Genomic DNA, 25097 nt, shown 5'->3' on the forward strand with positions numbered 1-25097 from the left:
GTTTTATGTAAGTGAAATGATACAAATGTAGCTTATAGCGCAGACTCTGGTATCTAATAAAAGTGCAATAATGTTAGTTTAGCCCTTGTGATTATATATGTCAGTACAGCAAGAAAAGGCTTTGGGTTTAAGAAACAGCGTGCTTGATCCCAATTGAGGAGGGTGATAGAGGGAGAAAACGGATTGTATAGCTCATTCAACTAATATTTACGGAAGACGTGTTATTTGCCAGGAACTACTCTAGGGGCTGAAGACACAGAGGCCAAGGAGCCAGGCATCTTTGCCATCATGATGCATACATGCTAGTGGAAGAGACAGCCAATGAAATGTGAGCAAGTAAAGCGGTTGCAGATTCAATTGAGTACTATGAATGGAAAAAAAAAAGTTCCATGATAGAGAATTAAGTAGGAGTATGACTTCCATAGATGGGTCAGGGAAGTCTTCTCTGTAAAAGCAGCTTTGAAGAAGAAGAAGCCAGCCATGTGCAAGATAAGGCAAGAGTTTCCAGACAAAGGAAACTTTGCAAGAAAGTTAAAGCAAACAAAGCAAGTTTTGAGATGACAAGGAGCTTAGTGTGTTTGAAGATCTGAGGAAAGGTTGGCATGTCTAGAACCAGGGAAAAACACCTGCCAATTGGTAATATAGGCCCAGTAGAGCCTAATGGGGGTGACCAGAAGCTCAAGATGTGCTGGTGGGAGGCAGTGTACAAAAACTGCTTTGCATGTAAGATGTTTCCTATACAATTGTCAAAACAATTTGTTGTATACCAGAAAATAATATAACATGTATGCTAATTATACTTCAATAAAACAAAAAAAAATCAAACCAAGAAAAAGATGTTCCCAAGTCTAGTGTTATAATTTTAAGTCTTTTGCAAACTTTCACGAATTTTACTTTTTATTAATAAAGTGGTATGAAAGAATGCTTAGAATCCTATCTTTATAACAAAACAAACTCCCCAAACTTGTATCACTCCAGCAACCTCCTGAGTCCTCATTCTTTTCACAGCTTAACTTTTTCGAGCTCTCACTTCATCTCATTTTCTCCTCAAGCCAGTGCAACCTAGCCCTGGCCTCTTGGGAAACTACCTACTCTCCCTGAGAAAGGTGAGAACGTGTCAAGTTCTGCTGTCTGACTTGAATATCTGCATCAAGTGACACTATTCTTGTTTCCCGAAAGTTGCTTTCCCTCTGGCTTCCATAAGGCCATCCTCAGTCTTCCGATCCCCTGTTCTTCTATCCTCCCTTGTGCATTGGGGTTTCCTGGGACCCGGCCCTTAAGTCCCCCTTGCACGCCTCATACTCTCTCATGCCTTCAACTTGAGTCTGTGCTTCTGATGACTCACAGGTGAACACTGTGAAGTGAAAGGCTCTGGAATCAAGACTATCAGGATTCAAATCCTGCCTACAGCACTTACCCAAATGGTGACCTTGGGTAACTTGGATAAGTAACTTGGATAAGTTACTTTAAGTGCTCCGTGCCTAGGGTTTTTTCTTATCTGTAAAGTCGGGATGACACAAATACCTGTCTCGAAGATAGGCTTGTCACAAAGCACATTAAGCACTTATAATAGTGTCAGACACACCGTCCTTATTATTTCCAATTCTAACCTCTTTGCTAGCTCCGGAACTGTTACACTTCTCACTCAGGATGGTACTCAGGCACCTCCAATCCAATGTGCTGAAAATTTAACAATTTTTCTTCCCCCTCAAGATCCACCTCACCTGTTTTTCCCATTTTGGTTGATGATCTCCCAACCCCCGTATTAGTCCAAGCCAAAACCAGAAGCGTCTTCCTTTTCCTTCTTCCTCAGCCCCTGAAGCTTGTCATTCAGACAGTTGTAACGTTCCTCAAATTAATTTCTTCCTCTCCACTTTCACTGATACAGCCTTACTTTGTATCTTCTTTACTTCTCCCAGGAGTCATTCTTGATGTTCCTTTCTCTTTCAACCGCTACTCTTGGGTGGTGGGTCTTATCATTGTGACACAATGACAGTTGTCAAATATTTTATTCCAGATTCTTATCATTTCTATCTAATGCAAGACAATTATAACAACCCTCTAACTGGTCTTTCTACTTTTTCCTTCTTGTTTCCTAGTTCCGTATCCCATTCTTTCCTTCACAGTGTGCCCAGAGTCATCTTTGTAAATTCCAGTGTTGTACCACTTCTCTGCCCAAAGATACCATGTTGCTACTGGATAATTTCCAAGTTCCTGTGTAACATGAGGCCTGCCATTTCCCCATGCTGAACTCTCTATAAAGCCCCAAAAGCCTTTTTTTTTTTTTTTCCCCTCTCTAGATTTTTTGGCCATACAAGTCTCTCTGCTGGGAAATCTCTTTCCTCATGCCTTCTGCTCCCTCCGCCTCCAAATTCTGTCCTTCAGTCTCAGTGCACACGTTCCCTCCTCTGTCCAAGCAGCCCCCTTTGTACCTCAGTTGTAGCACTTGCTGCATTGCTGTGACTTGTTCACTTTTTCTTTACCCTGGACTATTGTCAGACCCTAAGGACCAGACATGGTTGTGTCTATTTTCATGTCTCCTATGCCTAGTATACAAGATTAAGGGAAATATATTTGGTGAGAGAATGAATGAAAGAGTAAGTGAAAAAGAAAGTCTTGAGAAAGCATGTACATCGAGAATCAATGTACACTTATTGGGTGGGGGTGATGGAATGTCTCTAGAACTCACTTAGTTCAATCAACTCAAGTGTGAAGTAAGATAATCTGGGAAGAGAGGTCACATAAGGCACCAGAGGTCCATTAGAAGCAGAGCACACAACTGGGGCTACACCCCCCCAGTTGATGAAGGTTCTATGATGAGAGAATAAGGGACATTAATTATCATTTGTTTGTGAACCAACACTTGTATGCAAAACAAACAAAACCTTACACACAGTAAATGTAGTGATAGAGAAATGACCAAGGGAGGAGATGTGAAGCATGCAGATATGATCATCTGTATTTGATTAACTATTGTGATGAATCGCAAGCATTTTGACAAGATTATAAACGTACTCAGTGTTTTTAATATTCCATTTCCCTGAACACTAATGAGATTGAACATCTTTTCATATATGTTATTGGTGATTAGACTTTTTTTTCTTTTTCAAGTGACTTGGGTTGTCTTTTGACTTGTAGGAGATCTTTGTATATCTGCCTAATATCCTTTGTCAGTTATATGTACTGCAAATATCTTTTCTGGCTTGTGGCTTGTCTCCTCACTTCCTTCACTGTCATGATAAATAGTTGTTTACTTGTCTAGTCTTATCAAGTTAGTCTTTTATGAATTGTGTTTCTTGTTTGAGAAATCCTTTCTTATCCCAAAGTCATAAGAATTTCCTTTTTGTTTTTTGGAAGCACTAGATTTTTGCTTTTTACATTTAAGTCATAAATCCACAGGGATTTAATTATTGTGTATGGTGTGAACATTTTTAATAATATGGCTTGATCTCTGGTGAGGCTATTCCTCTAACCCCTTTTTGTTGTAGTTATTCAAGAATGTCATGGCTGTTCTTGGCCCCTGTAATTCTAAATACAGTTTAGAATTGATTTGTAGAGTTTTACTAACACCCAGGTAGGGTTTTGTTTGATTACATTGAACCACAGATCAATTTGGAGACAATATTCTATCTATTTGTTTAGGTTTTCTTTAGATTTTTAATTTCTTCCAAAGTTTATAATTTTCTCCGTAAGTATCTTGCATAGTTTTGCTGAAGGTATTTCTAGGTGTGTCATGTTTTTATGCAATATATTCATAAGTAGCATTATTTTTTATTTATTTAATTTTTTTTTACTGATCTCACTACTTACATAGTCCTGTGGTCCTATCAGATGCAAATACGACAGTATTTTTTTCCTTCTTTGAATCTCTCTCTCTTTTTTTTTTCTTTTTGCCATGCTTGCTAAGATTTCCAGAAGGATCAAAAGTAAGATAGAAAAAGCATATATTGAGCAAAGGGGCATCTGCGTGGCTCAATAGATCAAGCATCTGACTTGATCTCAGCTCAGGTCTTGATCTCAGGGTTGTGAGTTCAAGCCCCCTGTTGGGCTTCACGCTGGATGTGGATCCTGCCTGAAAAAGATACATACGTGTGTGTGTGTGTGTGTGTGTGTGTGTGTGTGTGTATGTATATGTATATGTGTGTATATCTTTTATATAAAGATACACACACACACACACATATACATGGACCAAAATATGCTCATGGACCTAAATCAAAAATAATAATAATAGAAAATATTTTGAACTGAATAATAAGGAGAATAATACCAGAAGTTGTGAGGTGCAGCCATAGCAATATTTTTTTTTAAGTTTATTTATTTATTTTGAGAGACACAGCGCGAGTGGGGGGCAGAGAGAGGGCAGAGAGAGAGGGAGACAGAGAATCTCAAGCAGGCTCCCCAATGACAGTGCAAGCACCATGCGGGGGCTCAGACCCATGAAACTGTGAGATCATGACCTGAGCTGAAACCAAGAGTCAGACACTTAACTAACTGAGCCACCCAGATGCCCCAGCAATATTTTTTTTTTTAAGTGTAGCCTTGAATACAGGTAATGGAAGATAGAAAATTAATATGCTAGGCATCCATTCTTTTGGATTGATTTTTTTTATCATTCTGGTTTTTTTTTCCCTGTACCCATTTGTAAATTATGCCCTCATTTCTGCTCTTTGATTACCCCTAGAAATTAAAACATCTGAATTAATCAATATCTTTACTTTTTACTGAACAGTGCAAGAACCTTAGAACACTGCAGTTTTATTAACATTCCACTACCCCTACTTTAGCTATTATTGTCCTGTATTTTTTTTATATATATTTAAATTTCAGAAGATGGCAGTGAGTTATGCCGATTCCTGTATCTCATATGCAAAGAGATTGCCTTCTGCCTATCGTGCATACTTGATGTCCTTTAGTGAGGGGTAGCTGGTGGCAACTGCTTGCAGTTTTCGTTTGTCTTTAAAATGTTTTTATTTAACCATCTTTCTTGAAGGATCTTTTCACCAAGTTTCATTTACTAGCTGACAGTTCTTTTCTCTCAACATATTTAAAATACTCTATTTTCTGATTTTCACTGTTACTGATAACAAGTCAGCTGTCATTGTAGCTGTTCTCTTTTCCTTGGACTGCTTTTAAGGCCCTTACCTTCTGCCCCCTTTTATTTGGGGTGTACTTTCAGGGTTTTTTTTTTGTTTTTTTTTTTTAAGTAGCATTCTTTTTTTTTTTTTTTTTCAACGTTTTTATTTTTATTTTTGGGACAGAGAGAGACAGAGCATGAACGGGGTAGGGGCAGAGAGAGAGGGAGACACAGAATCGGAAACAGGCTCCAGGCTCTGAGCCATCAGCCCAGAGCCTGACGCGGGGCTCGAACTCACGGACCGCGAGATCGTGACCTGGCTGAAGTCGGACGCTTAACCGACTGCGCCACCCAGGAGCCCCCGTACTTTCAGTCTTTAGATTCCTTATGGGATACCCAGGTGTGGATATCTTTTTGTTTGTCCTGCTCAGAATTTGTAGAGTTTCTTTAATTGGGAATCCATTGGTTTGGAATGTGGATCTTTCAGTGTTTCTGCAGAGTTCTCAGTTCTTATTTCCACATACTATTTTAGTCCTGTTCTTCTCTTATTCTAGAACTCCAGTTAAACATATTTGTGTTCTCCAGTGTGTGACAACAATTATTTTCTGGTTAAAAATGTATTTCAATGCAGCACTATCAGATTTTTGCACTTTGGAAATCATGTAATGAACCCTATTGGGTTGCAAGAGTTGTTTGTTATTGACTTTAAAATTAAAAAAACAAAAAAGCAGACCTGGCATTCTCTCATTTCAGTCCATGACTATGTTACCTTTCCCCAATGCATTCCCTGCTTTGGCGTAGCCAACTTGAGTAAAATGAAAATTTTGCCTCTAATTTTGAGCATATTTTAAAATTTCTTTTTGGGTGATCTTACTCGTGAGCCTCAAATAGATCACCTTTTTCCTCTGCATTTGTTAAGGGCCAAACCCAAAGGATATCTTTATGTGAATTTCTATTCTTTTATGACATCCATTTAAACTTCCATCTTAGAAAGTTTACTCATTCCTACTTTTTCGGGGAAAAAAACCTATACTATAAATTGATAAATAGTTCATAGTAATGATTAATACTTATGTTCTGCTTTATAGTTTACAAAGTGCTTTCACATCTATATTCTTATTTGTGCAACAGTAAAAAAATGTGAAAAGGACTCAGAAGTAAATACTATTTCATTTTATTCTCAAATTTGTTTGAATCAAGAGAAGATAACTTGTTCAACTTATTTGACCCATAGGGTGCCCTTCACTCACTGTACTTTAATTTTTATGGATAATTAAAATGGAATAGAAATCCTTTGTAATTCTGTGGTAATCTTAATTGCGTGCTTAATTATTACTGAACTCCTCATGGATATTAAAACAAGGTTGTGGTATTGTCCAAGGTTTTCTAATCAAATGTTGTAATTACTAACTTCACTTTCTGGAGGGTTGTCCAATTTGTTCTATAATTTTAGCAGGAACCAGACTGAGACCTATTTATATTTTTTATTAGTTGCCACTGTTGTACCTATAAAGAGTAATTCTTTTTAAGTTGTAATTTGAATTTAAAATTTGCCATCTCATGGTACTGCATTCAAAATAATTCAAAGTTAAAATACCCTTATTTAGAAAAATGTGATAAACTATATTATAAAGTGGTTCTAGGGTCTCCTGAGTGGCTCAGTCAGTTAAATCTCCAACTTTAGCTCAGGTCATGATCTTATGGTTCGTGGGTTCGAGCCCTGCGTCAGGCTGTGTTGACAGCTCAGAGCCTAGAACCTGCTTTGGATTTTGTGTCTCCCTCTCTCTCTCTACCCCCCTCCCCACTTGTGCTGTGTGTCTCTTTCTCTCAAAAATAAATAAACTTAAAAAAAGTGGTTCTAGCAGCTGTATTCTATAAAATACATTGGGGAGGCATGAATATGGCTAAGCTTTGTTATTTTAAGCAGTTTATACTAGAATTAAATATTGAGAGAGACACATTTAATTCAGTTTTTATGCAGTTGAAGCCATTTGTGTATGACTTTTTAATTTTATCGTACTGAGTTTTACTATTCAACACTAGGCAGATACTATCTCTAATCAGTGAAGATTCTATTGTGCATTTTAGGGTAATATACACTTGACCCTTGAATAAGGAAGCGGTTAGGGACACAACCCCTCCCCCACACCATCCAGTTGAAATTCTACCTATCACTCTTGACTACCCAGAAACTTTACTAATGGCCTACTGGTGACGAAGCCTTACTGATAACGTAAATAGTCAATTAACACATACTTTGTATGGCATATGTATTATATACTATATTCTTACAATAAAGGAAGCTAGAGAAAAAATGTTATTAAGAAAATCATAAGGAAGGGGGCACCTGGGTGGCTCAGTCAGTTGGGTGTCCAACTGCGGCTCAGGTCATGATCTTATGGTTCCAGGGTTCAGGCCCCGCGTTGGGCTCTATGCTGACAGCTCATAGCCTAGGGCCTGCTTTGGATTCTGTGTCTCCCTCTCTGCCCCTCCCCCACTTGCGTGTGCACGTGCATGTGCACGCTCTCAAAGAAACATTAAAAAAACCATAAGGAAGAAAAAAAATACACTTACAGGACTGTACTCTATTTATTGAAAAGAATCTGTATATAAGTTTAATTCTGTATTGTTCAAAGGTCAACTGTATACGTATCGTTCTTTAGATGGTCCGACATTTGAATCCCCTTCCTTGAGAGTCTTCATGTGAAGAACAGCCCTTGCTGCCCCGACCTTCAGAGCCTGAAAGCCCAGATTCTCATTCTCCTAATTCCATTTTATTTAAGGCTCAGGACAGTAACTTGGGCTCAGCAGACAAATGCACTCACTTAAATTCTAATCTAAAGCTATTCCACAAAGAAGCAAGGAAAGAGAGTATCTTCAGTGGCAGTGGTAGCCAACATCTCGTTTCTCAGGCCACGAGTCTCAACAGCAGTGTCCAGTGGCAGCCACAGTCATTTAGTGGTGATGTTCAGTAATGGCGAACTGTTGTCCTCAGTGGACTGGCTCTGTGGTAGGATTGATTTTCAATTGTGATTCCATCTGTATACTCACCCTCACTTACGCCTATTTCCCCAAACTGATTCTCCACCCTTCTTGGCAGTTCTAAGAGAAAGGATTCAATATTGTTTAATCAGTCTGTGAGAGTTTAGCTGCTGGTGGCTAAGCACCCTGACTGATAGCCCGCCAGTGGTTTTTTTCGTTTGTTGCTAATGTGTCTCTTTAATATCGTTCATTGTGGTTACTTGAAAATTTCCCCCTTCCCATTTATTCTATTAGTATCTTGGAGTAAGCGACTTAATGTTGCTAATACTTACTTCACAGAAGTGTTGTAGGAATTACATGAGATAACGTGAGTCAGCACTAATGTTGTTAAGCCCGTTTTTTTCATAGCACTTACCCTCTTCCAGCAAACTATGTAATTCACTTAGTATATTGCTTATTATCTGTCTCCCCCACTTTCTAAGCTCCACAAGGTCAGGGAGCTTTATCTGCTTCTGCGGGCCTAGAACAATGCTTGGCACATAGGAGGCACCCAATCGATATTTGTTGAATCAATAAATGAATTTGGAGTTACCATACTTGGTTTGTGAAGAGGCCTGTGCCCCCAACTACTCAAAGAAAATAAAATCAGTTATGAGTCCCAACATCTCCCACCGGCTCCAAACATCTATCACCCATTACCCATCCTTTGTCACCTCTGTTTCATCTCAGAGAAGGCTCTCCTCTTTTCAGAAGCTAACCTTCCAATTGTGTCCTCGATTCTTTTCCTTCCCACTTCTTCCAGGATAACCACACCATTGGTTATTCCCTCATTCTTTTTTTTCCTTTTGAGTTTATTTATTTATTTATTTATTTATTTATTTATTTATTTATAGAGAGAATGCAAGTGGGGGAGGGGCAGAGGGAGAGAGAGAGAGAATCCCATGCAAGCTCCACACTGTCAGTGCAGAGGCAAGTGTGGGGCTCAAAACCACGAAATCATGACCTGAGCTAAAATCAAGGCTCTGACGCTTAACTGACTGAGCCACCCGGGCACCCCTCCCCTCATACTTTTCATGTGTTTCTCCCTACCCTCTCCTATCCTGTAGCTTATAATTGACTAAATCTCAGCTTAGTCTCTTTTTAAGGAGGGAGCTAACAAACTTAATTTTACCTTGAAAATCCTTCAATCTGGCACCCCATCTCTGCTTTATTGCCAAATGTCTTGAGAGAGTAGAAACTATTACTGTCCTCTTTTTCTAAATCCTTAATTATATCTCTGTCTCTCACGACTGCTTTTCTATCTACTCCACTACCAGAATCATTCTGGCAAAGGTTTTTTTGTGATGCAATTGCCAGATTTGGCAATCATTATTTAGCCTTAACCCTCTTTAATTTCTCTATGGATTTGACTTTTCTTTCTTCAGTTTAACAAATTTATTGAACATACACTAAATTCTCTGCATTCTAGGCAGTGAGGATATAAAATCTTTGTAAAAGTCATGTGCAACAAATAATATAGTATCACAATTGCTATAAGGAATTATGTACAACATTCCTTAGGACCATGGAAAAGCAGTTTTCCTGAGCCAAGAGGAGGAAAGGTATAAGAGAAAGTAAGATGACATATTATCAGATAATAAAGGGATATACAATAAGGAACAAAGAGTGTGACATTGCCAACAGCACAGAATAGATGCAAGTACTTGATATTTTTAAAAATCAGTAATTTGTCTAATATGGCAAAAGTGGGAGTGTATTAAACCAGATAGGGAGGTATTAGAATAGACAAGATATGATGGAGTCTGTGCTAGAACAGTGGAGACAGGGATGTGGAGAGGGACTGTAGAAGCGGAGTTGTTGGAGAAATATTTCAGAAACGGAATCAAGATTCTGTGCCTTATTTGTTAGTGAGTGAAGGTAGAGGCATGGCAGATTGAGATGTGTTTTGGACACAAAGTGTTTGATGTTATGGAACATCCATATAATGCAGTTCGGTAAGCAGTTGCATATATGGATCCAGAGGCGAAGCGTGTGGTCAAGGTTGCAGATAAAAATCTAAGGTGGAGATTGAAGTCATGAGAAAGACAAGAGAAGGTAAAGATACAGTTTTGAAACTAGAGAGGATGGAAGTTTAAGGGAGTCATATTTGAAGAACTCTATCTCTGAGAAGTAGAAAAACTAAGTTGGCTGCTTTGGGTGAGGGTTGCTTTAGAAGTGGTAAAATTTTGGAACAATAATTGTGTGCCTACAGTATTATTTTCTTTGGTCAGTTTCCTAGTCTTTGTCATTAGTCATTCTAAGTCTCCCAGATCTTCATTTGTCAGCAGCATTGCTTCTTCTGCAGCATCATTCACCCTTAAAAAAATTTTTTTTTAATCTTTATTTATTTTTGAGAGAGAGCGACAGCGTGTGAGCAGGGCAGGAGCAGAGAGAGAGGGAGACATAGAATCCGAAACAGGCTCCAGGCTCTGAGCTGTCAGCACAGAGCAGGGCTCAAACTCACGAACTGTGAGATCATGACCTGAGCCGAAGTTGGACACTCAACCAGTGTCTGAGCCACCCAGGCACCCTTTTGATATCTCACCTTTAAAAAAAATTTTTCAGGGGCATCTGGGTAGCTCAGTCAATTAAGCATCCAACTCTTGATTTCCATTCAATCATGATCTCACGTTGAGGATTGAGCACTGTGGCGGCCCGTGCACTGACAGTGCCGAGCCTGCTTAGGATTCTCTTTCCCTCTCTCTGTCTGCCCTTCCCTTGTGTGCACATGCACATACATGCTCTCTCTCTCTCTCTCTCTCTCTCTCTCTCTCAAAATAAATAAACATTAAAAATGTTTTTTGATTATTACTTTGAGTTGTGTTATGCATTGTGTTGACAGATGTATGTCACATCAGCAAAAGACCAACAGAATAAAGATGGTGATGTGATAGGGATAATTTTAGGGTTCGAAGATACATTTGTGCATTCAAAATCCAGACAATAAATAACCATGTCAGATGATGAAAAATATAATGGAGAAAAATAAAGCAAAGTAAGAGGAAAGTGGAAAAACTGAGCAGGGACCTGAAAAAGAGAGAGACCAATCATGTGAATATCCAGGGAAAGAACATTCCAAGAAAAGGGAACAGTACATGCAGAGACCCTGAGGCAGGATTGTCCTCTGGTGAATTCTAGAAATAGCAAAGGAGCCAGTGAGGCTGGAATTAATGAGCATCGGCACAGGACTAGATGAATACAGAAGTTTATGGAGGCGAGTGGGGGTACAGATCATTCTGGGATCTCAGGGGGAGGATAATTCTCAACCAATTAGATTCAAACATCCTCATTTTGTAATAGTAATTTTGTAATTCCACTTTACTGAAGTATAATTCACAGATGATATGTAACTTTCTTAAAAATTTTTAAATATAACTTGAGTACCATAAGTAAAGGAAAGGTATTTATTACCTGTTTAATGTGTAAATTAAACACGTATGAACAGCACATTTTTAATATGTAAATAATCAGGCAGAACAATACAGGAAGACAAAAATGCCTTGTAACACTACCTAGGGGAACCATACTTAGCTTCTGAGAACAACTGGTAATGAGCCTTTACACCTTTATTAGGCTTTTACTCTGAGTGGAGAAGCTACCTGAGGGTTTAGAACAGGAGTAACATAATCTAATATTTTTTAAAAATCTCACAGCTCCTGCATGGAGTGAGGCTGTGAGTGGACAAGGGTAGGAGCAGGGAGCCCATTTCAGAGACTATTGCAATAATCCAGGTGCGAGTTGATAAACTGGGTTGTGAGATGTCCATGAAAGAGGACTTGAGAAGTTGTTGAACTCTAGATGTGTGTAGAAGATAGAGGATCTGCTGATGAATTGGAGGTACAATGTAAGAGAAAGAGGAATCAAGGATAACTCCAGGAGTTTTTGTGCGAGCAGACGTAAGGCTGGAAGAAGTCATTGGGAAGGGGTGACCAGAAGTTCACTTTTGGATATATCAAGTTTGAGATGTCCATTAGGCATCCTGGGAGAAAAGATGTTGAGTTAAAGGTCACATACACAAGTCTTTAGAGTTCAGAGGAGAGGTCCAGACTAGAGATGCCAATTTGGGAATTACGGTATTTGTAAGTGTTGGGGTTACACAAAATAGAGATCACCAGTGATTCTCCGGTGGACATGAGATTTTTGTGTTTGTTAAAGCTAGGGGATGAATTTAAGACGGTTGAAACATTGGCATAGAGTGTAAGATTTAGATTTAGAATGTTAGGGTCCTGCCACTTCTTCAGTCCTGAACCATGTGCCATCTGGGTATAGCTAATAAGGTTTCGTGAATAAAGAAGGAGTTATCCTGAATTTGGAACTGGAGGTTTTGAGTTCATAAAAAAAGAGGAGTTGGACTCTCTTAATTTAAGTCTTTGAGTAGCTTATTAGCTTATTTAGAAAAGTTTTTAATATGTTCAGATGAGACAAAGTCAGTATTTTGAAAGGAAAAAAATTTTGTTATGCATTCTAACTTCTATACCTATATACATTACTTCTATTAGTCCTTGATTGTTAGAAATATTAATCATATGGTACTCGTGTAATAATCATAAAATTAGTGTTAAGCTGGCTAGTATGATCTTAATGTAGTTTCTAAAATAAAATCTTTGTCTGTCAGATCTTTAACGTTCATTTGGTTTTCTTCTAGGAAGATTTGGAGACCGGAGTTCACCTTGACCCTGCAGTCAAAGAGGTTCAGTATAATCCTACCTATGAGACCATGTTTGCTCCTGAGGTGAGAAAACATTATATTTAAGATTCTGCCTTAAAAAAAAAAAAAAAAAAAAGATTCTGCCTTTTGCTAATGCATTTGAATTATACATAGGTAGATAAACAGTGAGTTTTTTGGAGTTTTCTCACAAGAATATACATTTAAACTTTCAAAAACCATGTCTTGTTATGTGTCAATTATATCTCAATTTTTAAAAAAAAGAAATTGTACCTTTAAAAATGTGCTAATGTTTGTCTACCAACATACAACTATCTGATAGAATGGGACTCTGTCTTTTGCAAAAAGACATTTTGAAATGTTTGGTTCTTAGATGTGAACGTAGTTAACCTCTTCCTCAGTATTGTTAAGGGAGTATTATAAATTAACCATAAGGGAAAAAGAACTTGTTTTATTAGCATCATCAGTGCGGAGTGTATTATGAAACATCTGGTTACAAATGCTCCTGTGATGAATGCAAAAAAGGGGTGCCGTGCTAATGTGTTCACTGCTCAGAAGTAGTCACCGGGTGTATTGCTTGCTCTGTGTGAGACATCTTATGATGGTGGTGGTGGTGGTGGTGATGATAATTAATGCTGATGGAAGCACAAAGAAGATAGGGGGAAAAAGGCAGAAAAAGAAAAGAAAAGGAAAGAAGGAAGGAAGGAAGGAAGGAAGGAAGGAAGGAAGGAAGGAAGGAAAACAGTGAAAACTGTCCATTTAGGAAAGTCTTTGTAGAAGAATGAAGTTTATAGTATTTTGTTTTCAAAAAGGGAAAGAATGCTTGGCTGAGAAAATGGAGATGCCAGAAAATGGTCATTATAAAACAAAAAAGTAAGCCTTCAGTAGCAGGATCTGTAAGAAGCGCTTTAAAATGGGGGTGAGGAGCCATATTTTATTGCAGCTGAATGAAGAAAGAGGTACTTTTTAATACTTTTTGGTTTTGAGCACACAGTCATTGTCCTTTTTTTGATAAAGCAGTCATAAAGCTGTTTTATATAATCTGCCTGCTCAGGTTTCTGTAGTCACTTGAAATATGGCGAGTGAAAAATGTAGCACAGCTGATGATGTCAGTGCTAGCATTTAGACATCCCTGTAGCGGTTCTCCGGCTGTCCAGTTAGCAGAAATCCCATGCTCATATTCTGAGACTGCAGCACATTTTAAATTTTATTATATTATTTCTTAAGTCCTTTTTGAACCTATAGACTGTTTCATATCCCTTGGCACCACTTTAGCTGGCACGGTGAAGAAAGGTTGTATGTTACATATATGCTTCATGATTTTTTTAAATGAAAAGTACTTCAATAAAATAGGGCCACTAAATTCAGGAAGTGAGAAAGTTTGGAAGTAGTGTGTGTGTGTGTGTGTGTGTGTGTGTGTGTGTGTGTGTGTGTGCACGCACGCGCACACGCGCGCCTGTGACCTTCCTATGTCAGTGCATTTTATATGAAGTCTCTTTCTCTTAAATGTTTCGGTCCTGTGCATAACTAATACATTGCTGTGTGATTACTGTTTTCAAAATTTAAAAGATGAAGTTGTTTTTTTTTTGGTGATATTGATGAGGCATTAGGCGTATCATTGTCTTTGTGAGATTACCAATCCTTTAATGATCTGTTCTTTTTTTTCTTGTTTTAGGGAGCCTCCCATTCAATATATAAATTAGTTTATGTTACAAACACTGATGCTTGTCACCAGTTTGAGAAAGGAGTGATGAGAGGGAAAAGTGAAGAAAAATTACAATTTTTCCTGGTTGCCAAATGAATTGTCTGTTACATAATAGATAATTAACTTAGAATTTTATGACTGGGATCTGTTTAATTTGCAAAGTATGGAAAGGTGTCACCAGGAACTTTGCTGGATGAAATTCAAGTTCCCATATTTTGAGAATCCATTGTTAGAAACAAGTTATAACCCCTCTCCTCAAGCTACTGTTTACCAGAGAGGATATGCTTTGTGTTATTTTAAAAGATAGAATGCTCGCTTCGGCAGCACGTACACTAAAACGATAGAGACCAGATTGTTTCCTAGAATGCCTAAAGTCCTATTCAGGTTAAAGGAGAGATTGTGTCTGGTTGTAAAGATAAGAAAAAGTTTCATGGAGAAAGTAGTATTTAAAATAATAAATGGCTGGAGCACCTGGGTGGCTCAGTTTGTTAAGTGTCCGAACTTCAGCTCGGTTCCATGAGTCCGAGCCCTACGTCGGGCTTTGTGCCGACAGCTCAGAGCCTGGAGCCTGCTTCAGATTCAGTGTCTCCCTCTCTCTCTGCCCCTCCCCTGCTTACACTCTGTCTCTCTCTCAAAAATAAAATAAAAACGTAAAAAAAACATAAACAGTAAATGGCAAGATTTCATTCTTTTTGATCACCAAGTAGTATTCCATTTCATATACCGCATCTTCTTTATCCATTCATCAGTCGATGGATGTTTGTGTGTTTACCATAGTTTGGCTATTGTTGAGAGGTGCCACTATAAACACTGGGGTGCATGTACCCCTTGAAATCAGCATTTGCAACAAAGTGGGTAGAACTAGAGTGTGTTATGCTAAGCAAAATAAGTCAGTCAGAGAAAGACAAATATATGAATTCACTCATGTAGAATTTAAGAAACACAACAGATGAACATAGAGGAAGGGAAGGAAAAATAACATAACAGAGGGAGGGAAACCATAGGAGACTCTTAAATACAGAGAGAACAAACTGAGGGTTGGTGGGTGGGGGGATGGGCTAAATGGGCATTAAGGAGGGCACTTGTTGGGATGAGCACTAGGTATTATATGTAAGTGATGAATGTCTAAATTCTACTCCTGAAACCGGTACTACACTGTATGTTAATTAACTTGAATTTAAATACATAAATTTAAAAGTAAATTAATTTAAAAAAAAAACACTTGAATTTAAAATAAACAGTAAAGTCCCAGTTAAGAACATGAGATTTGGGGTTAAATGTACTGCTTATTAGCTTTGGTGTGACCCTGGGTTACCTTAGTTTTCTCAAGGGTAAAATGAAGATAATTTCTACTTTACCAAGTTATATGGATACACATACTAATGTATGATATGCCTAGGAAACTCTGGCACAGAGTAAGCATTTAATAAATAGCAGCCCTTACTGTTATTTATGTTACTATTACTGGCATTGATGGCTAGAAAGGCTTTTATGAGGAAAGATTCCAGGCAGAAGAGAGTAGCATTAGCCAAATTATAAAAGATTTAAAGAACAGGAAGGAATACTTTAGTCATTGTCAGTTGGGGAGAACAGAGAGGTAAGATTAGAGTGATAGTTTGCATGGTGTTGCACAGGGTTCTGGCCAATGTAAACAGTTTGGTCTTGATTTAATAGATGATACATAGATCTTTAAAGTTCTTATTAAAGCGGCATAATTAAAGCTGAATTTTTAGGAAGGTTAATTTGGTAAGGATTTGCATGATGGAAAAGAGTGGTCATAGAAATAAAACTACCATTTCTTACTGTATCCTGCATCCCTGAGAGATTTATGTAGTTGTATACCTCATCTCCTTTAGTCTTTACAATAACCCATGTTATTATTAGTACTCTAATCCCTATTTTATAGGGAGGAAACCAAGTCTCAGGGTTTACTGTCAGCAGGTAATGTATTTGGGGATGTGAGTTCACATCACTCTTCACAATTGCTCTGTGGCTGGAAGACCTGTTTGTAGACCGTTGCAGAGTTTGCACATTATACCCCTACGTCTTGGATTTTGCTAGTTCAGTAAATTAACTGAATTGACTGCTTTATTTTATAAAATATTATTTTTCCCTCCCAACCGAGGACTTTTCCTAAGTGGTCTAACCTAGTATCTGGATAAGCTTTCTCAAATTATAGATAGAACTTGAAGATACAATAGCCGTTGCTTTAGTCTACTGATTTTCTTCATTTCACTCAATCCTTTTTGGATCTACTTAGAGAAAAATGTACTTGTTAGCTTTCCTAGACTCATGTAAAACCTGTAAGTTTCAGGGAGATTTTCAGATTTAAAATAATAGTACTTTGGGGCGCCTGGGTGGCTCAGTCGGTTAAGCATCCGACTTCGGCTCAGGTCATGATCTTGCGGTTCGTGATTTCAAGCCCCGCGTCGGGCTCTGTGCTGACGGCTCAGAACTTGGAGCCTGTTTCAGATTCTGTGTCTCCCTCTCTCTCTCTCACCCTCCCCCGTTCATGCTCTGTCTCTCTCTGTCTCAAAAATAAATACACGTTAAAAAAAATTTTTTTTAAATAAAATAAAATAATAGTACTTTTAGGAATAGAAAAACATCAAAGTTAAACGGAAAAAAAAAGTTCCTAGTTTATATTAGAAATCTGGCCATAAGGGCTGCTATAAATATTAATGTTGGAATGAACTTTAGAACAGTTCAGCTCTTTTATTTCATAGATGAGGAAACTGAGGCCCAAGGTCATAGAACCCATACTAGTAAAAGATGTTGTTTTAGTAATAAACTCTGCTTATGTCTTACATGATTGAGGTATTCTCCCAATAAAAATGAATTGTGGTGATCTTTTCCAAATTTGTGGAAAATAATTAAGTTAATCAACAGGATCTTCTCACCTTAAAGTTTGTTTCTAAATGTTTAACCATTGATGGCTACAGTAAACATTAATGAAAAACTTACCAGAAATCTAAGTATAATATGATTATTACTGGTTCAATAACTTGGGGGGGTGTTCTATATGTGAATTTATGATTATGATTTCACAGTCAGTTTTTACTAGTGTAAATTTTCTTAATACCTGTGATGTAATGCTATACTGCTAAGACACTGACCCTCAAGTACTGTACCTCCTGAAGACTTTGGAGAACCACTGCCTTACGATACACAGATTCCTTAGATTTATCTACCCGCATCTTAACGAATTAAAAATGCTTTTCTCCTACTTTATAAATAAATCACTACTTCATTCAGGTGAAACATATAAGCATACTTAGGAACAACATCCTGAGATGTAGTGATCTGAATTATGAATTAATACTTAAATGTGTATATTTTATATGGGAGATTAAGATTATAACTGACTGTGGTGTACTTCAGTATGGTCTTAGATAAAAACCGCTAAATACTCATACCTAATGAACTTAAATGTATTTTTAAAATCTCTCAAATGTATTTTAAATTCTCTCAAACTCACATCCCCAAGATCAAGAGTCACATGGTCCACCAACTGAGCCAAGTGCTCCTATACTTTGTTTTGTTTCTTAATGGTTAACCCAGAATTAATAGAAATGCATATTCACAGAGACCAGGAACATCTGGGACACATAATTTTTAAGGAATTGAGAAGAGCTGACTTCTGCTGAGTAACATTTCTCTTCTTTTCTTTGTTGGCATTTATTTAATATCTTTAAGGTCAGTTCCAGTAGCTGCTGTTAACCAGGCAGTTGGGGTGAGCCAGAAGTAGATAGATCCTCCCCCAACCCAGCTTCCTATAGCATTAGAAGATTTTTTTGTTGTCTCCAGCTTAAACATCTATAAAATATAGCACATTTAAATTTTTAGACTGCTTTAGAAATAGCACCAATATAAGATACATATAGCTGTAATCTGTGGATCTGTATTCATATAGAAATCAAAGTTCCTTAACACTGAGAATTTTTCTTTAAAAGATAGAGTTGATTTGATATATATGGCCAGTAGAAGAATTGTTCTTTTTTTTTTTTTTGTAAAATCTTAATAAAATAAGACTATGGAAATTGTATTTTCCTTTTTCAAATGGAAATTATAAATGTAATGGTTAACTTATTATGAGTAACAAGATCAATGGAGATATTTATCATTTTAGATCCTCCCTCCCCCCAGAAATATCAGATACTGCTTTGTGGATGATAGCTGACTATATTAGGTAGAACATCTAGGAAACTTAAATCACTTTATTATTCTTACTCTTATGGATATTCCTTGTTTTTGTAATAAATTTCATGACAAAGTTACTATAACTGCCAGCATTCAGTAGTCTAGATTTTTTTTCTCCCTTATGTAAGGAGGAACTAATATGGGCTGTGAAATCTTGCACTCTCCTTTATTATAAATTCAGAATGAATAGTAATAAAAGTTTTGTATGTGAATCAAATATTTTTAAATTGAATCACTTTAAACATAGAAATGGAAGCTATCAATATAAAAGAATATTGTAGTAATGCATTTTCTTCTAAAGCAGAAAAAAACATAAAGCAAATGTAACATCATTTAAATTCAGATTTTTGTGCATAGTATAATATTGATATCTAGAGAAGGCAGCATTCTCCTTAAGAGAAGACCAATAACTTATATTTATGGCTCTGGAAATATATCACAGGAATGGTGGTTTCTAATGGTAGTGACTTAAGGTGTTCTGACGCTGAAATACTTTATCATGAAGACCTTCCAGACTTTAAATAAGAATATCTTGTCTAACCCCACTATTTCCAAAGTGGGAAGTTCATTTCATTGTTTATTTTAAAACAAACAAAAAAATACAGAGCTGGATTTTTCCATTACCATTAAATAAATATTATTAAATTAATAGTGCTCGACATAATCTGATACTTTTTTTTACCATTTTTTTAAAAGTTAGTATGATTGTACATTTAAGGAATGTTATGATACAGTAGAATCCTAGACTAGAGTTTGTTCTAACCTTGGTTCTACCAATTAATAATAAAACTATTGACTCTGGGGCAGAAAAAATATATCATCTTTAGCCTTTTTTCTTCATTTCTAACATGAGAAGGAGAATACCTCTCTAACTTTCCAGGATCTTTGTACAAATCAAATTAAATAACATTTGGAAACCATTATGGAAACTCAAAGCAGTATAAACAGATGATAATGTACTATTTTGTGTAAGACTTTCGTAGTGTGACTTCTCAGAGTAATTTTATTTCATTTGCAATATCTTTTTCGAGGGATTTCTTCAAGCATTTTACTTTTATTGTCTTTTTCCTATTCTCTGACCCCAGTGGGGTTCTGATTAATCTTTCACTTCATTAATGCTTTCAGTATGTCATGCATGATGGTAAGTATTGAGGATTTTAAGTCTCTACCTTTGAAGAACTCATAATCTAGTAGAGAAGAAACATGTATTTTTAAAATTACATCATGGTACCATTATTGATATACCAAAAATCATCTTTATAAATTAAAAAAAAAAAGTCACCCCAAATCCCCCAAATCGTTGGACAAAAATATAGTAACTCAATCATCAAGAGCAGCATTGTCCAATAGAACTTCCTGCAATGAAGGAAATGTAGTAGCCAATAACCACATGTGACTGTTGAGCACATGAAGTCTGGCTAGTGTGACCGAGGAACTGAATATTTTATTTTAAGTAATTTAAATTTAAATAGCCATACAGAGACTTGGGTGAGCTGGGTTCCTCTCCTTCTGTCCTAGGGGCTGGGCTGACAAACAGTGCTCATCAGCCATTGCCCAACTGCGCTGAACCATGGGTGGGGAGCATGTTCCCAAGTAGGTTACTTAGCCCCTAATGATTTAGAGTTAAAAATATATTGTACAATAATTCTAGTATTCTGGCTTTATATACTTAGGATTTAAGTTTGATTTTTTTTCTTATAACATTGCAGTTTGGACCAGAAAATCCCTTTAGGACACAGCAAATGGCTGCCCCTAGAAATATGCTTTCTGGATATGCTGAACCAGCTCATATCAATGACTTTATGTTTGAACAGCAAAGAAGAACTTTTGCCACCTATGGTAAGGAGATAAGATTTACAGTTTCCAGTTTGACACATTTTTGGGTGTGTGATAATCTGTTTTATCTTCTTGCTTTTTAAATTTAATAACCTAGATTCCTTTTTCAAAAGGTGCATTTTCTTAAACACATCTATAAATATTTATACAAGTGTGAAGTTGAACTAATATTTTTAGCTGTCATTCTAAATCTGCTGTGATTTCTGAGTACTAGAAATACTCTGTGGTCTTAAAAACAGAATGTTCTCTGTTGTACTTGATAATGAACACTTGTTATTGAATGTCCATTATATGCAGGTCACTGTTGAAGTTGGTCAATGACCAGATAGTGTTGAATTTACTTTTATTTTTAATTCCAGTATAATTAACCTACATTGTTATATTAGTTTCAGATGTACACTATAGTGATTCAGTAATTCTATACACTGCTCAGTGCTCATCATGATCAGTGTTCTCTTAATCTCCTTCACCTATTTCACCATCCCCCCACTCACCTCCCTTCCGGTAACCATCAGTCTGTTCTCCATAGTTGAGTCTTTTTTTGCTTTGTCTCTTTTTCTGTGTTCGTTTGTTTTATTTCTTCAGTTGCACATATGAGTGATCATACAGTATTTTTCTTTCTCTGACTGACCTATTTCACTTTGACTTTATACCCACTAGATCCATCCATGTTGTTGCACATGGTAAAATTTCATTCTTTTTTGTGGCTGAGTAATATTCCGTTGTATGTATCTTTCAGATCTTTATCCATTCAACTATCGATGGACACTTGGATTGTTTCCATAACTTGCCTATTGTAAATAATGCTGCAGTAAAATAGAGCTACATAAATCTTGAATTAGTGTTTTCCTATTCTTTGGGTAAATATCCAGTAGTAGAATCACTGGATCATATGATACTTCTATTTTTAATTTTTTGAGGAACCTCCATACTGTTTTCCACAGTGGCTGTACCAGTTTGCATTCCCACCAACAGTGCACGATGGTTCCTTTTTTCCACATCCTTGCCAACACCTGTTGTTTCTTGAGGTTTTGATTTTAGCCATTCTAACAAGCGTGAGGTGATATCTCATTTTGGTTTTGATTTACAGTTCCCTGATGATCAGAGATGTTGAGCATGTCTTCAAGCGTCTGTTGACCATCTGGATGTCTTTGGAGAAATGTCTATTCATGTCTTTTGCTCATTTTTCATCAGATTATTTGTTTTTTTGGTACATTCTATATATCTTGTTATTAACCGACTGACTTTATTCTGTTTCTCACATCTTCTCTCTGAAATGTTTTCTCTTATTTACTGAAGGACATCAGGAAATAGAATGGCCACAGATTCATTGTGTAAAATAATTATATCTGATCTGTCAGTGGTAGGATTTAATAAAGTTAACATGCATACAAGGTCAGGAATCTCCTCTAAAAGAAGATGGTCTTTATAATGTCCCTGTTGATAGTTCCACAGATTATAGTTCCTAGTCACTTATATCAGATTTGCTAGTATTCGGTGGTACCTTTCCTTTCTCTTTCTGTAATCCTCATCTGTGTCTTTATGCTGTTGTAGTTGTTATCTTCTTTATGAATTAGTTTCGTGTGCTAATGTTTCTTTTCCAAAAAGTAATTGACAAAGAAAACTTTGAATTTTACAACAAATTTAATAATCACATCTTTAGACATCAGCACATTCTCTTTTTTTTCTTTCTTTGCAGTTAGAATTCTAATTCCTCCTTTTATTTCTTACAGAATTTGTTTTAAGTTCTGAACAAATTTTTCTGTCCTATCTACCATTAACTTCCATTATTATAAGATAGGATTAAAGAAGGTTAAGGGGAGCCTGGGTGGGTCAGTCAGTTAAATGTCTGATTCTTGATTTCGGCTCAGGTCATGATCTCACGGTTCGTGGGTTCAAGCCCTCCATCGGGCTCTGTGCTGACAGTGTGGAGCCTACTTGGGATTCTCTCTCTCTTCTTCTCTCTCTCGAAATAAATAAATAAACTTCAGTAAAACTTTATAAAAACATTTTTAAAGGTTAATAAAAAAGTATCACGTGAAATACTATGTATTCAGTGATGATTTTTTTTTTTTAATTTTTTTTTTCAACGTTTTTATTTTATTTCTGGGACAGAGAGAGACAGAGCATGAACGGGGGAGGGGCAGAGAGAGAGGGAGACACAGAATCGGAAACAGGCTCCAGGCTCCGAGCCATCAGCCCAGAGCCTGACGCGGGGCTCGAACTCACGGACCGCGAGATCGTGACCTGGCTGAAGTCGGACGCTTAACCGACTGCGCCACCCAGGCGCCCCTCAGTGATGATTTTTAACAAAAGTTATTTTCATAAAAAAAGAATATAAACAAATTTTAAAACTTTTAGGAAAGAGAGAAGAAAAAGGTTACCTATAACCTCACTATACTAAAATATCTACTTTTAGCATTATGATCTTTATCCCTCCAAGTTACTCTATACTGTAATCATTTAATAGTGAAAAATTTGCATCTCACCTTCTTATTCAGTGTTCTACCATCAGCATTTCCCAGTGTTAATTTATAATCCCAGTTTGTCATTTTTAAGACCTCGGTAATATCCACTGATGGGCTCTGTCATAATTTTCATAATTTATTCTAATGTTGGAAAGTTGCTTTTTTCTAATTTTTAGGGAGTGATGCAAACTGATTTACTGTGTATTAGTTTAGAGTTTTAGTAAAGATAGTATTTATCACAATACATTCTCAGAAACTGGTTTTGAAGAGATTGTCATGTGTTAGGTTATATTTCATCATGTCAAGGTTATAATTAACAGTGTTCAAAAACTTAGACTGTATACTTCTGAAATCACCTAGAAGAGTTGGACTCTTCCAGTCCAATAAAATGGTTATAAATGCATTTGTACCCATAAAGGATCCCCTGTAAATATGAAGTATATGTGTGTGTATGTGTGTATAGCACATAAAAATCAATTTTATTACATCATGAATTTATTATTATATTCTAGCCTGTATGAAATAGACTTTTAAAGACTTTGCTTGTTTTCTTTAGGGAGGACTTAAGCAATAATTTAGATAGCTAAAACTACTTTAAAACAAAACAGAAAAGAAAATGTCCAATTAAGCTTATACTGATACCTATTTTCTTTCTTAAATTATCCTATAGTAAGAATATTTATTTATTTATTTATTTATGTTTATTTATTTTTGAGAGAGAGAGAGAGAGTGCGCGAACAGGAGAGGGGCAGAGAGAGGGAGACACAGAATCTGAAGCAGGTTCTAGGCTCTGAACTGTCAGCACAGAGCCCACTGTGGGGCTTGAACTCAGAAACTGGGAGATCATGACCTGAGCCTAAGTCAGACACTTAACCAACTGAGCAACCCAGGCGGCCCCTGTAGTAAAAACATTTAAAACTAAGTTGGTTTAGATCTGGGTTCAAAAATGGACTTGGGGCTATCCTATATTAGGCAGCCTGGAATAAAAGAAGTAGCCGATTGCTAAACAAATTATGGTCTGTCTCCTTTGTGATAATCTTAGAACCAAGGACAGTTTGCTTGAACTTAAATTAATAAACAAGTTAAACAACCTCAGGTTTAGCAATTTCTCTTTTCTTTACCCCTAAGTATTCAGCAAGTATAGCTTCTGTTAACTTAAAAGTCTTCTTATTTTCTCATCAAAAGTTCTCGTGTAATTTCAGATCGTAATTCCTATCTGTTTTCTCTCACCCTTCTACATGGAATGTAAGGCTAGGAGACCTTTCTGTTACCTTCCCTCATTTGCAAAGTACCAGGGAGCAGATCTTCTCACACCTTGTACTAGTGTTATTTCTGAGACATAAAGGAGATGGCACATGACTTCAGTTTTACGTGTCTCGAATATATCACTGTACAACCTGCTGGGCTAGAGAACAAACATTGATCCTACTTCTCTTCCCATTTTTAAATGGTTGTAGCAATGTTATAATCTAAGTGCATTCTTCCTGGAAGATTTCTATTGTACTCTACATTTTATTTATCACAAGACCCGCCTGTAGAGTCCGTATCAGTGAAGATAGGCTGTTACTCTAGCGTCTGTTTATGGTATTTCTCCTGATTTCATCTCTCAGTGGTTTGTGTGAATTCGTTTGTCTTATTTTCCTCCCTTTTCCTTCCAGGTTCTTGGCCTGTTCCCTGGCTAGTCTTAACTTGGGGCTTCTCAGTGATGTTTCAGACTTCTTTTGGTCCTCCTGTTACCCAGAATTTCCTCCACATCAGTCTATGAAAGTGGAAAATAGAATTTAAAATAAACACCTTTAGTTTTACCATAGTCATTATTTTTTAATCTTTTTTTTAATGTTTATTTATTTTTGAGAGAGAGAGATAAGAGTGCAAGCAGAGGAGGGACAGAGAGAGAGAGGGAGACACAGAATCTGAAGTAGACTTCAGGCTCCAAGGTGTCAGCACAGAGTCTGATGCGGGGCTCAAAGTCACGAACTGTGAGATCATGACCTGAACTGAAGTCGGATGGGTAACCGACTGAGCCACCCCAGGTGCCCCTACCACAGTCATTATTAACTGAGCTTTCATTTTAGTATCAGAAACTCTTCATTAACCTTTTTAAATGATTTTGTAAAATACTCT

General features: G+C 36.9%; 2 protein-coding genes across 2 annotated transcripts in view; one reads left to right on the forward strand and one right to left on the reverse strand.

Moving 5' to 3' along the window:
- CDC40 (cell division cycle 40) overlaps window positions 1–25097 on the forward strand; it is a 59397-nt gene that overhangs the window by 910 nt on the left and 33390 nt on the right. The window contains exons 2-3 of the mRNA XM_043592097.1: window positions 12744–12830; window positions 20379–20508. Of these exons, the coding sequence (XP_043448032.1) occupies window positions 12744–12830; window positions 20379–20508 (217 nt within the window). The remainder of the gene's footprint in view (window positions 1–12743; window positions 12831–20378; window positions 20509–25097) is intronic.
- The window catches only part of METTL24 (methyltransferase like 24), a 170126-nt gene continuing 145908 nt past the window's right edge, over window positions 880–25097 (reverse strand). Inside the window, exon 6 of the mRNA XM_043592104.1 lies at window positions 880–1973. Coding sequence (XP_043448039.1) covers window positions 1947–1973 — 27 coding nt within the window. The 3' untranslated portion in view covers window positions 880–1946. The remainder of the gene's footprint in view (window positions 1974–25097) is intronic.

The sequence above is a fragment of the Prionailurus bengalensis genome, chromosome B2 (genome assembly GCF_016509475.1).
Source record: "Prionailurus bengalensis isolate Pbe53 chromosome B2, Fcat_Pben_1.1_paternal_pri, whole genome shotgun sequence".
Classification (NCBI taxonomy): Eukaryota; Metazoa; Chordata; class Mammalia; order Carnivora; family Felidae; genus Prionailurus; species Prionailurus bengalensis.